At 41.4% G+C, this 14,065-nt stretch overlaps 1 protein-coding gene across 2 annotated transcripts in view; it reads right to left on the reverse strand.

Annotated features, from left to right (window-relative positions):
• Positions 1-14,065, reverse strand: part of pgap1 (post-GPI attachment to proteins inositol deacylase 1) — a 113,767-nt gene that overhangs the window by 9,298 nt on the left and 90,404 nt on the right. For both annotated transcript variants that reach the window (XM_078404140.1, XM_078404139.1), the window contains one exon: positions 8,827-8,877. In XM_078404140.1, coding sequence (XP_078260266.1) covers positions 8,827-8,877 — 51 coding nt within the window. The remainder of the gene's footprint in view (positions 1-8,826; positions 8,878-14,065) is intronic.

Here is a 14,065-nt window from a genome sequence, read left to right on the forward strand (position 1 = left end):
AAGATCAGAGTGCTTGCACGAGCGAGGCGTATAACGGGGGTCAAAAACTTACACACAAAATTACCAGTTTCAAGCCTCTTTTAGTGCATTTCAAAGTAAAAAAGACATTACAAAATAATGTGAAGATGTCACTGTACACTAAAAACATTTTGAAGTAAATTCGCACATTAATTGATAATCAGCCCAAAAAGGTGGTCATTGGCCTTTCTGCTGTGTTTTATATTTTAACTCTGACTTAATTAATTTAGTTATATAATCTTGCACTTAAATTTAATATTTACTCATTACAGTTCCACCACTGCTTTTCTGGCACTCTTGGTTCCAGAGCTTTGCTAGTTTATCCAGCAGGCCAAGGAAGTCGGCTATGGGGATAGATTTGCTGGCTCCAGCTGGGCTGGAGTTCCAGAGCCCCGGCCGCAGGTGGCAAATTCAACTAACCGATCGGCCGTGGAAGTCCCGATGAGGTAGAGATTGGCTGCCTAGCCCAGCCTAGATGCCACGTTTTTGGGAAGACTTCCACGGCGCGGGGCATTTCTCGTGGAACCTCCAGCGACCTCATGGACAGATTGGCCATGGAAGTCCCGATGAGATCGAGATTGGCTGCCTTGCCCAGCCTGGGTGCCACATTTCCGGGGAGACTTCCAAGGCGCGCGGGGGGGATTTCTCGCGGAACCCCTAGTGACCTCTAGCGGAACCTAGTGTTCATTACAAGTCTATACATCGTTTACTTTTTTTTCTTTCTTTTTTTCGATCTGATTTCTCCGTTTATTTGGCAAAGTGAAAAACGCAGAAACCATGCAAAAAGCGCGGAAAATGGATTTTAAAAACGCGGAAATCCACGGAAACGCGGAAAATTCACGTGGGTCCCTTTCAGAATGGCAGGCAGTAACTAGTGGGGGTACCGCAAGGCACGGTGCTGGGACCGCAGCTATTTACAATATACATTAATGACTTGGATGAAGGGATTAAAAGTACCATTAGCAAATTTGCAGATGATACAAAGCTGGGTGGTAGTGTGAACTGTGAGGAAGATACTATGAGGTTGCAGGGTAACAGACAGGTTGTGTGAGTGGGCGGATGCATGGCAGATGCAGTTCAATATGGATGTGTGAGATTATCCACTTTGGTGGTAAGAATAGGAAGGCAGAGTATTATCTGAATGGTGTCAAGTTAGGAAAAGGGGACGTACAACGAGATCTGAGTGTCCAAGTGCATCAGTCACTGAAAGGAAGCATGCAGGTACAGCAGGCAGTGAAGAAAGCCAATGGAATGTTGGCCTTCATAACAAGAGGAGTTGAGTATAGGAGCAAAGAGGTCCTTCTGCAGTTGTACAGGGCCCTAGTGAGACCGCACCTGGAGTACTGTGTGCAGTTTTGGTCTCCAAATTTGAGGAAGGATATTCTTGCTATCGAGGGCGTGCAGCGTAGGTTTACTAGGTTAATTCCAGGAAAGGCGGGACTGTCATATGTTGAAAGACTGGAGCGACTGGGCTTGTATACACTGGAATTTAGAAGGATGAGAGGGGATCTTATCGAAACGTATAAGATTATTAAGGGGTTTTACACGTTAGAGGCAGGAAACATGTTCCCAATGTTGGGGGAAGTCCAGAACAAGGGGCCAGAGTTTAAGAATAAGGGGTAGGCCATTTAGAACAGAGATGAGGAAAAACTTTTTCAGTCAGAGAGTTGTGAATCTGTGGAATTCTCTGCCTCAGAAGGCAGTGGAGGCCAATTCTCTGAATGCATTCAAGAGAGAACTAGATAGAGCTCTTAAGGATAGCGGAGTCAGGGGGTATGGGGAGAAGGCAGGAACGGGGTACTGATTGAGAATGATCAGCCATGATCACATTGAATGGCGGTGCTGGCTCGAAGGGCCGAATGGCCTACTCCTGCACCTATTGTCTATTGTCTATTTTGGGTTAATACCCTTTACCAGAAGCTGTCTTTTAATTAGTATGGAATTGGGACGATGAAGGCAGAAAAATATACTCTTAAGAAATTATGTGTTTCGAGGAACAATGGATGATTCCTCCAAAAGTCTCCTTCCAAAGGAGTACCAAGATGAATGAACCTTGAAATGAATCCATATTGCATCTACATTATCTTAGCAATCATTGGGACAAACTGCCATACATCTGCTCCTGTTATTATTATATATTTTTAAAACGCCCCCATTAACTATTGCCAACTTTTCCTTATGTGACAAGCTCCCATAAATTCTTCTTTAATATGAACATATATTTTGATTCAAAGTAGTCCAGAACACAGCTGAAATATTGTACACTTAATTTTAATCAATTATACCTTTTCCTTATACTTAACGCAAGCTGCTTCCAAAGATTGCTAAACTAAATTAACCCATAAAGTGAATCTATATTGCATCTACTTTTCAAAATCCTACAGAATTAGATATATATTCTTGACTCAAGTCAAGTCAATGGATATTTTTAAGACAGAGATAGATATATTCTTGATTAGTACAGATGTCAGGGGTTATGGGGAGAAGACAGGAAAATGGGGTTGAGAGGGCGAGATCAGCCATGATTGAATGGCAGAGTAGACTTAATGAGCTGAATGGCCTAATTTTACTCCTATCACTTACAAACTTATGAAGAGGGAATTGTGCATGTAGTCCAATCCACAATGCTGACCAGTCTCACCACCACTCCATCCATGCTTCATGCTGCCTTGGGAAAGACCTTTCCCATCCTGGTCATTCCTCCTACCCCTCCCAACGTGCAGGAGATATAGAAGCTTGAAAGCTCACACCACCAACTCAGGAACAGCTCTTCCCCTCCGTTATCCGGCTTCTGAATGGTCCTTCCATAAGCTAAGCTATAGTCCGACTCACCTCTACCTCATTGTGAATATTGGTCTTTTCTCTGGAACTGTTGTGCTATGATGATGAGACCTATATTCTGCACTCTGTATCTTCCCCTTTGCTCTATCTACTGTACCTGTGTTTCACTTGATTGTATTTATGGATGGTATACCTGAACTGTTTGGATAGCAGACAAAACAAAGCTTTTCACAGGCTATCGCTGTATCTGATAGCAAAGCTTTAGTACACACGATAATAATAAACCCAAACCAGATTCTGCATACAGTGCCATTCCCTTCATTCTACCTTTTGTGCTTGAGTTTGGCTAGATTGTATTTCTATATAGTAAGATCAGATTTTATTGGATAGCATGCAAAACAAAGCTTTTCGCTGCACCTCAGTACACATGATAATAATAAACCCAACTTAAACTCAAACCTGATTCCAATCTTGTTTTAGGAAAATACCCTGGACTAGAAATTCCAACTTTCTGATAATTTCAAACTAAATTTGGCTAAATACCCAACAGTTATCCATGGAGTATTTTGGAAATGCCATTTAACCCTGCACTTGAAATGCTACGTTTTTAGTGCTTAAGATATGTTTTGGGACCAGGTGCAGCTGGAGAACCTGGTCAACAATAAACCAAAAAGCTACAGGTACTGGACATGTAGAATAATAGCTTAAAATGTTGGAAAGACTCAGCAAGCCACGCAACAAAGATACAGTGCGGAAACAGGCCCTTCGGCCCAACGACCAGCGATCCCCGCACATCAACACTATCCTACACAGACTGGGGACAATTTACAATTATACCAAGCCAATTTACCGACATATCTGCATGTCTTTGGAATAGAAGAGAAACAATTAACATTTCAGGTCTGAACGTTTCAACCCCAGCAGCCCCAGTCGAGATATTTTGGTATTGCAATAAAACTACTATCTGTCCAATGTTGAAAGATTGCTAAGATTCATCTTCTTCACAAAAGGCAAACTAATTCAATGAGCTTAAATGCTACTTTACGCTACTTTACTCACAGTCAACAGCAAATGATAGATAGCCTAACTCACTAATTATGTCAGATTGGGTTCTCAGTTCCAATTTCACCACAGGTTATTCCAAAAGCAGTGGAATTCCACAGCAGAGGTAAGAGTGGCTGCTTGACATCAAAACAGCAATCGCTGTATTTGACATCACGCCCCAATAACATTTAATTGGGTCCTCAAGATTGCTCGAAGCATACCAGGTACAATGGAGAATATTTGTGGTTATTGACGGCCAATAATGCCAGAGGTCAACCATGGAGGAGATGCTCAGACCAGTGTCCTTGACCTTCCGCTGCTTCCCTTCACGTTGTCAAAAATAGGGATTCACCGTAGTTCACAATGTTCAGCTCATCATGTTGAGGCATAGAGTCACACAGTACAGAAACAGGCCCTTCGGCCCAACTTGTCTATGCCAACCAAGAGGCCCCATCTAAGCTAGTCCCATTTGTCTGTAAATTGGCCAATATCCCCCAAAATCTTCCCTATCGTATGCAGCAAAATCTTGGCAATACTTAGGTTGGCAAATGGCAGGTAATCTTCAAATACCAGACAATGATAATCTCCTAAAGAATCTATTCACCTCTCAGGATATTCAACAGCATTGCCATTTTCAAAACCCCATCGGGGTCTCGACCCGAAACGTCACCCATTCCTTCTCTCCCGAGATGCTGCCTGACCTGCTGAGTTACTCCAGCATTTTGTGAATGAACATCCCCAGAGTTATGGCCAACTGGAAACTAAGACAGCCACGTAACAACAGTGGTTACAATAACATGTCAGAGGCTGGGTATTTTATACAAGTACCATCTATAAGATGCAGTACAAGATGCAGTATAAGATGCAAGTACCATCTATAAGATGGCAGTGGTTACAACAACATGTCAAAAGTTCTTCAATACCATGCTTAGATCCCTGTTGCCATCACCACCTAGAAGGACAAAGGTAGAAGATTTGGAATGGTTTCGTAATCTCCTCAAAGATATACATCTACTTTAAGTGAATCTGTATTTCCTTTCCTACACAATCAGTGGGTGAAAAGCCTTGACTAAACGAAGTACATTAACAATAAGGTAGCAGCCATTCACGGCAGTATCTCATCATTGCTTTTCAAGAGCATTTAAGGGTGGACATCAAAAAATTGTTGATGATGCCAAAATTCAATAGAAAATTCAAAGAAAGCTTTGTTTGGTTTCCTTCCAGTGTCAGGTCAGGCTCAAAAAGGCTTGAAATTATCTTGTCAATTCAGAGTCACACCCTGGCTCTTCAATAAATATAACAAATCAGATTTTGGATTATGAATAGCAAAGAGGCCGAAGGCTCACTGTTATTAAGTGAATAGATTGAGCAAAAGCCATCTCAATTTTTCACAGACATTGTTAATGTACAACTGCCTTCAGACATAGCCTGGTCCTTCACTCGAATTTTCATAATAGACTTGGCCACAAGATAATTGCAATGCAGTGTAGGCTGTAACAGGTTACTTGTTAAATATTAAAGGGTCTAAAAATTACAACTTGTGCATGCAAGAAGAGGTGAGATTTTAACAGCATCAATTATATAATAAATAAATAATGTGTCATAAAAATCCAACTTTTACAATTGTAGTCACATCCTTCGGCGAAAAAAATCAGTTTTACAGATTTATTCTTTCTGCTTTAAATTTATCCCATCGAAGAACTTTTTAACCTCAGTTGTTGAATAGCTTCTGTTGATTTCCCTTCTCACAGATGCCATAAACCTTGAGTAGATTTTGACTTCAACCAGATATTAATTTAGAACAAGCTTCTGCTCAAAAGCACGTTAAAATGTATTGATGGCTGTTAAAAAGATCAAGGATAGACATTGTTCCTTTGACATGATCTGCAAAATCTGGCCATATATCAATAAATTTGACTTTTGCCATTTTATGGATGAGTGAAAAGTGCTGACCATAGCTTTCACATTTAAAAATGTATGTGTAATATCTATTTCTAACATGAATGAAAATATGAAGTTACTTGGCCATAGTTTCTAGAAGCACTTCTCATGCAATGTTCATATTTGCTAAAACAACTGGGTTCAGTCAAAGACGACTCAAATTGGATATTGAGTTAAAGCCCTGTCAGCCATATTGAAAGACAATGAAGAAGTGTCTCGACCCGAAATGTCACCCATTCCTTCTCCCCAGAGATGCTGCCTGACCCACTGAATTACTCCAGCATTTTGTGTCTATCCACATTGAAAGACAAGGTTCCCATCACCAGCTTAAGGGTATTAAGCAAACTATTTCACTCAGTCCTGATCCAGATACTTTCAGCTTCGAGCCGGGAGAACAAATCTCCTGTTCAACATACCTTCAAATCAACGGCAACATTCGGAATTGCCAATAAAGACCATTGGGAAAAAGAATTATAGTGAGCTGGATAATCCTGATTATATTCAGCACATTAATCCTGCAGCCATGCCTTTTGCACTACCTCAAGTCTAAATGCTCTGCTGGTCTCACTGCCACAGTCATCTCATGAGGCTGTGGTCCATAGGGGTTGAATAGACTTCAGGCAGCAGACCTTGTGGCTCTGTCACAACCCTTTGACAACCCATGGCTGTCAAATACATTTTTTTTTAAAGTCCAAAAGTTGTTAAATAACATAAAAAATTAAATTAAAAATTTGACTTACTTAAACATATTTTATGTTCTATAAATGAATGGAAAGCTTTTGGAACAGTTTTCATTTTCAATCATTGAAATGAAGGGACTGTTCTTGGTGTGAAGTGCACCAAACCCTTCCCAGTTCTGGAGATCAGTGCTCCACCCCTGGGACCAGTGCAGTCAGCAATAGTGCAGAAGGTCAGACGAGCTCACCCCTCAGATCCCTCTCGCGTGGTCGAAGTCTCACTCCCAATATCACTGCCCTCGGAATGGCTGCATTGGTGATAAATCCATCGCCCGTGTTCATGTTCATACATTATAGGAGCAGAATTAGGCTATTTGGCCCATCAAATCTATTCCACCATTCAATCATGGTTGATCCATCTTTCCCTCACAACCGCATTCTCTTGCCTTCTCCCCATAACCCCTGACTAATCAAATATCCATTGACTTGTCCTCCCAGCTTTCTGTGGTAATGAAGTCTGCAGATTCACCACCCTCTGACTAAAGAAATTCCTCCTCATCTCCATTCTAAAGGTGTGTCCTTTTATTCTATGGCCTCTGGTCATAGTCTCTCCCACATCACTGACTCTTCCCTTTCTCTCCATCGCAGTCTAGACACAAACCTGCGGACTCCCACTCTTTTTTCTCCTCTCCACAGATGCTGCCATGTCTGTGTGGACAGATCATTTGCAAAGAAGGGCTAGAATCGGAAGTAAGGGTCCTTGTCGATGTTCAGCACAAGCAACTAATAAATCACTCTCTGATCTTTAGGCTGTTCCCAGGGATACAGAACGACACAAAAATCAAGCACTGCTGGACGATCATCAGCTCGATGAAACTTTGGTCTGCCTGAAAAATGATAGATAAATCACAAGGTCACTAAAATAAGCTTTTGTCTTCCCAGAGACATCCAGGACTAGCTCAGCGTCTGACAGGACAAATAGCTCATGCTCTCATGGCATAAAGGAGGATAGCTTGTTTGATACATAGTCACCTGTTGCTCTCAGAGATAGAAATTATTATATAAGTGTATGCACCGACCGTAAGAGAGGGAACTTCACCTTCAGGAGAGAGAGAAAGACCACCTTCAGGGAGGCAGATAGGATGCCTGGACTGTGATGTCAGCGCTTTTGGGTTCACAAGGCCAACCATCACAGACAGGAGTCTCGGATGTGTGAAAGGGCATTAGACTGGTTGCTTTATCAACAATTTTCTTGTATTCTGTTTGAATAAATACAGCTGTTTTACTCTCAAAAGGTTCTTTCTCCATTCATTGATCCAAATCCTTGAAGCCTGCTTATATTTAGTTACACAGGGTGCCCAAAATGGAACACAATACTCCCAATGTGTTCTTCATGGGGTGTAGCTGACAAACCAGAGGTGCCCCAAATAGAATAATACTCTGCTTCGCAGTGAGGATGGTGAACACAATGATTTTGCAATTTCATATGGAAATGCCGATTCTTGCAAATTTAAGTTAAAAGTTTTTAGTAATTGTTATTATAAAATCTCCCAATAACCTCAAAACCGGTTTCTTTCCACCGTGGAGTGGCTTGAAACGGTTATAAGACAGCAGTGCTCTATATGTTAACGCACATATATACAATAAACGCTATACAATAAAGAGAGGAAAATTCTTTCATAACTTTTGAGTGCTTCATCTCCGCTGGTGTATCCAGAAAAAGTAGAGCATCAAGAGTGGAAAGGCCAAGTAAAATTATGACAGAACCAGAACATGAAGTAAGGAAATTCAAAATCTTGTAGGCGGAGGTCCAAGCAACAGCCCAAGGCAACTTGTCATTCCAACATAAAGGTGAAAAGGAATTATAAAGCCTTGACAAAATCCATCATTTGCTAACATTTAATACTGTGTAAATATGAATTTTAATTGCAGTATTCCTTCCCCATTAGTCTTAATTGTTTGTAGGCAGAATATGAACATCCTATGGTGGCAATCGGATAGCTCTTGCCAATTTCAAACAATTTCACAATTCTTACATAAAGCAAGCTTGTCTGCTGAACACGTTCTTCCTATTGATAACACGCATTAGTAAACAAACTAGAATTCTACAAAAAGGGCATCAATTTATTGCACCTGATTGCAGACTTTAACATACTGGGTCAATGAATGTTTCATTAAAATTTCTGTAAATGAGGTAACCTTACACAGAATAAACATTATGCAACCCCTCATCAATAGTACAGTGAGAGGAGGAACAAGTGACCAGATATTCCTTTTAGTCCAAGGAGACGTGGAACCATCCCACAATACAGCAGTGTCTACATGCTACTCATTAGAACAGGTACTAAAATAAAATCAGCCATACCAAATTGAGAATGCATTTCATCACTTGCACTGAGGCTTGAAGGCTTAGGACCTAGGGAGAAAACACAACAAGCATATTGACTAAATATTCTCTTAATGCAGTTCTTATTATCTACAAATGTTTGATACAATCCTTTCAGTTAGAAAATGTTTCAGCTGTTTCAATTGACATCAAAGACAATGGTTGAATCTGTTATTTCAGCAGTATTTCAAAGACTATACAATATTTACCAAATTAATTATTTTTGGAATGCAATGACCATAATATTCATACTGATCTCCGTATAAGTGCTGGCCCAAGGGCAGTAAACAAACGTGGGGTTATCACATTTACAAGTACCTGGATTAGCACTTGAAGAGTCACAACCTGCATGGCAATGGACTAATAGAAGTAGGATTAACATTTGCGTCCAGAAAAACATCTTTACTTTATATGATTTTATAACTGGGAGGAATGAAATCAACCCGTTCTCTCATATTTGATTGGGATGGGTGTTTCGTGACAGAACTATTTGCATAACCACTCCCAGCAACACCATCGCTGGATATAAAAGCAAATTTTAAAAAGGGTATACGAAATGGGTAAGAAGGAACTGCAGATGCTGGTTTAAACCGAAGATAGACGCAAAATGCTGGAGTAACTCAGCGGGACATGAGAGAAGGAATGGGTGACACTTCGGGTCGGGCAGGGCCTGAAGAAGGGTCTCGACCTGAAACGTTACCCATTCCTTCTCTCCAGAGATGCTGCCTTTCCCGCTGAGTTACTCCAGCATTTTGTGTCTATCTAAAGAAAGGGTATCTGCAGGAACATTTTATTTTCAGAATTCCATCTCTCATTGTCCTAAAATGCTTTATGTTCCTTAAAGCAGTAGAGATCAGATAACTTAGAAAGGGACCTGAGGAGATCAAGAAATAAAAATCCCAGGAGGCGTGAAGTAAAACACCATCAAAAGAAAGAGGGAAATATAGAGCTGTAAGAAGAACATTTAAGCATTATTATAACATTAAAAATAGCAAACAAGGGAAATCAAGTTTGAAGACAGAACCTGAAATAACCAAAATGAGCAAAACAAGACAAAGGGTAATTAATTTCAAATAAAACATCAAAGGAAAATAAATAAATAAAAAACCCACAAAAAAAGCCTGAAACGTCACCCATTCCTTCTCTCCAGAGATGTTGCCTGTCCCGCTGAGTTACTCCAGCAGTTTGTGTCTATCTTCAATTTATAAAAGTATTTGCAGTTGTCCATGTGGAAAGACAAGAGCTGGTAATAGTCCACATGGCTTTATGCAGGTGAAATTCTGTCTCACTACTTTGATTTGAGTTTTTAAGAGGAAGTAATTAGGAAGACTGATAAAAGGAGAGCAGCAGATATTGGCTGCATGGACGTCAGTGAGGAATTGGACAGCATCCTGCATGGTAGGCTAATCCAAACATTATTTATATCATTGTATCCAGTTCTGTTCGCCACTCTTGTGTGACCTATCTGTTATCCTTCAGCTGCAGTATCTACATATCTCCTATCAATTGCTGTCTCCCAACTTCATCATCTCACTCCTCACTTGGTTCCATCTATTACCTGCCAGCACCTGCCTCACCCCTCCCTCTCATCTCTTTGTACTAGCCATCTCTCTGCTACACACTCAGTCCTGACATAAGATATTGCCTCACAACACTGACGATCCCTTTGCCTCCACAGATGCTGCTTGACTTGCTGAGTTTCTTGTGCAATTTGTTTATTGATTGATGTCTAGGTTTGTTTTCCTTGGAGCAAAGGAGACTGGAGCTGACCTGATAAATGTATATAACATTATAAGAGACAGGAGTAGGGTAGACAGTCAGAATCTTTCCCCCGGGGCAGTGGTATCAAAAACAAGAGGCGACTGGTATAAGTTGAGAGGAAGAAGTTTTAAAGGTGATTTAAGGGGGAAGATTTTTGACACAGAATGGTCGATATCTGAAACTCACCACCAGAGGAGGTGGAATCAGATACAATTGCTACAATTAGCAGACTTTTTGACATGCACATAAATAGCCATGGCCTAGAAGGATCAGAACCTAATGTAGCCACATGGGATTAGTGCAGCAGGGCAGAAGTTGGTAGCAGGGACATGGTGGACAGAAGGATCCTGTTTGCGTGCCAGACAACTCTGTGACAAATGATGATGAAATTGTTAAAAATAAAGCTGAGAATCCAAGATGTTTGATTCTTGCTCAACATATCGGACCATTGTGGAAGAGCAATCAAAACAGATAACAGAATGCTGAAGCAAAATAATGGAATATAACTCAATGGAACCCGTCACCTATCTGGCTGGTGCCTTGGTAACGCTTAATCATGTCTAGTTTTGTGTTGCGTGCAAAATAATTAACTGCAACGGAAAAGTAAATCAGAATGATTATTTTTGATTAAATTTGGAGGGTTGATATGTTCACACTTTTATAATGTAAAAATAGAAGATAGAACAGTACAGCACAATAACACCTTGGCCCACAATGTCTATGCCGAACATGATGCCAAGTCCATCTCATATTTACGTGTGTATAATCCATACCCCTCCATTCCCTTCATGTCCATATGCCTATCCTAAAACCTAATACATACACAATTGTATCTTTCTCAACCACCAACCCTGACAGCATGTTCTTGGCATTCACCACCCTCTGTGTAAAAAAGTTGACCTGCACATCTCCTTTAAACTTTGTCCCTCTCACCATAAAGCTGTGCCCTCCAGTATTTAATTTTTCCATCCTGGGAAAAAAGTTCTGACTGTCTACCCCTACCTATGCCTCTCATAATTTTATGTATTTCTGTCAGGATCCCCGCAACCACTGGCGTCCCAGAGAAAAGAATCCAAACTTGAGAATAACTTCAACAAGGCCAATCAAAGCATGGGCATTGCACACAGAACACTAAAGCACAGGGACATACCCAGCAGACCACAGTGTTGTGCTGAACATGGCACCAAGTTAAATTAATGTCCTCTGCCTGCATGAGATCCATATCCCTTCTTTCCCTGCATAACCTCGTGCCTATCTAAAAGCCTCGTAAAAGTCCTCTTAAAAATCATATCTGCCTCCTCCACCACCACCTCCAGCAGGGCGTTTATGGCACCCATCACTCTCTGTGTAACATAAAAAATGCCTTGCACATCTGCTTTAAACATCTGTCCCCCTCACCATAAAGCCATGCCCTCTTGACTTTGACATCTTCACCCTGGGGAAAAAGGTTTTAACTGTCTACCCTATCTATGCACTTAGAATTTTGTATACTTCTATTGGGTCTCCCCCAGCAGAGAAAACAAGCTAGGTTTGTCCAACCTCTCCTTACAGGTAATACTTCATTAATTGTTTTAATTTATATTTCAGATACAGCGCGGAAACAGGCCTTTTCGGCCCACCAAGTCCGCGCCGCCCAGCGATCCCCGCACATTAACACTATCTTACACACACTAGGGACAATTTTTACATTTACCCAGTCAATTAACCTACATACCTGTACGTCTTTGGAGTGTGGGAGGAAACCGAAGATCTTGGAGAAAACCCACGCAGGTCACGGGGAGAACGTACAAACTCCTTACAGTACAGCACCCGTAGTCAGGATCGAACCTGAGTCTCCGGCGCTGCATTCGCTGTAAGGCAGCAACTCTACCATTGCGCCACCGTGCCGCCAGGTAGTTAATCCAGGTAGCATTCTGGTAAACCTCTTCTGCACCCTTTCCAAAGCCTCCACATCCAGAACTGCACTCAATAATCCAAATGCCACCTATCCAAAGTCCGAAAAGCGGCGGATTCTCATATTCTTATACTGGCAGGCCACCAAAAACTCTGGGTTACTCCTGCAGACTGAGCACAGGTGCTCTGCTAAGCAAGCACACATCGGGGTTTAGTTTGGCTGCGACGAGAATATTGTGTGATGCACATTAACGCGAGCATTTTACAATGAATCGCCACTTCACCTGCAAAGAGTGTTTAGGCCCCTGCATGATGGCAATGGAAGAGGTGAAAGAAAATGTGGTGAAAGGAAAAGAAACATGAAAGAGGTGAAAGGAAAAGAAACATATAAAATTCTTAAGGGATTGGACAGGCTAAGTGCAGGAAAAATGGTCCCGATTTAGGGGGAGTCCAGAACCAGGGATTACAGTTTAAGAATAGGGGTAGAAACATAGAAACATAGAAACATAGAAAATAGGTGCAGGAGTAGGCCATTCGGCCCTTCGAGCCTGCACCGCCATTCAATATGATCATGGCTGATCATCCAGCTCAGTAGCCTGTACCTGCTTTCTCTCCATACCCCCTGATCCCTTTAGCAAAAAGGGCCACATCTAACTCCCTCTTAAATATAGCCAATGAACTGGCCTCAACTACCTTCTGTGGCAGAGAATTCCACAGACTCACCACTCTCTGTGTGAAGAAATGTTTTCTCATCTCGGTCCTAAAAGACTTCCCCCTTATCCTTAAGCTGTGACCCCTGGTTCTGGACTCCCCCAACATCGGGAACAATCTTCCCGCATCTAGGCCATTTAGGACCGAGATGAGGAAAATCTTTTTCAGCAGAGAGTTGTGAATCTGTGGAATTCTCTGCCACAGAAGGCAGTGGAGGCCAATTCACTGGATGTTTTCAAGAGAGTTAGATTTAGCTCTTCGGGCTAGCGGAATCAAGGGATAGCAGGAACAGAGGTACTGATTTTGGATGATCAGCCATGATCATATGGAATGGGGGTGCTGGCTCGAAGGGCCGAATGGCCTACTCCTGCACCTATTTTCAATGTTTCAATGTTTCCAACTCCTGCGGCAGCATGGAAGAATGCCATATTACAGGAAGTGATGGAAGAGTGCACCAAGGTGTCACAGAGGAAGTGCTATTTCAAAATGCTGAAAGGAGATGTGGGGAATTTCTAGCTGTTGATGGAATCTGGTTGGAGCTGAACTGAAGCAGTAAGTGCTTCACTTTCCACAGATACTGTCTGGCTTACTGAATGTATCCAGTATTTTCAGGTTTTGTTTCAGACGTCCACTTTCTGCAGCTTCTCTGATCTTATACAAAAATTAAGTGTTTTTTTTCCAGCAAGTAAAGTCATGCAATTAAAAAATGTTTGTCCAAGAATATAATTACTTTTGTTTTCTTCACTTGGTTCAAAAGTAAACACTTTTCATTGATCAAATGCGATGGTAATTTAACTGGTCTGGTTTCATTACAAAGTTACCTTAACGTTACCTTATGGATCATCAGCGAATG

This window comes from Rhinoraja longicauda, chromosome 8 (assembly GCF_053455715.1).
Source record: "Rhinoraja longicauda isolate Sanriku21f chromosome 8, sRhiLon1.1, whole genome shotgun sequence".
NCBI lineage: Eukaryota > Metazoa > Chordata > Chondrichthyes > Rajiformes > Arhynchobatidae > Rhinoraja > Rhinoraja longicauda.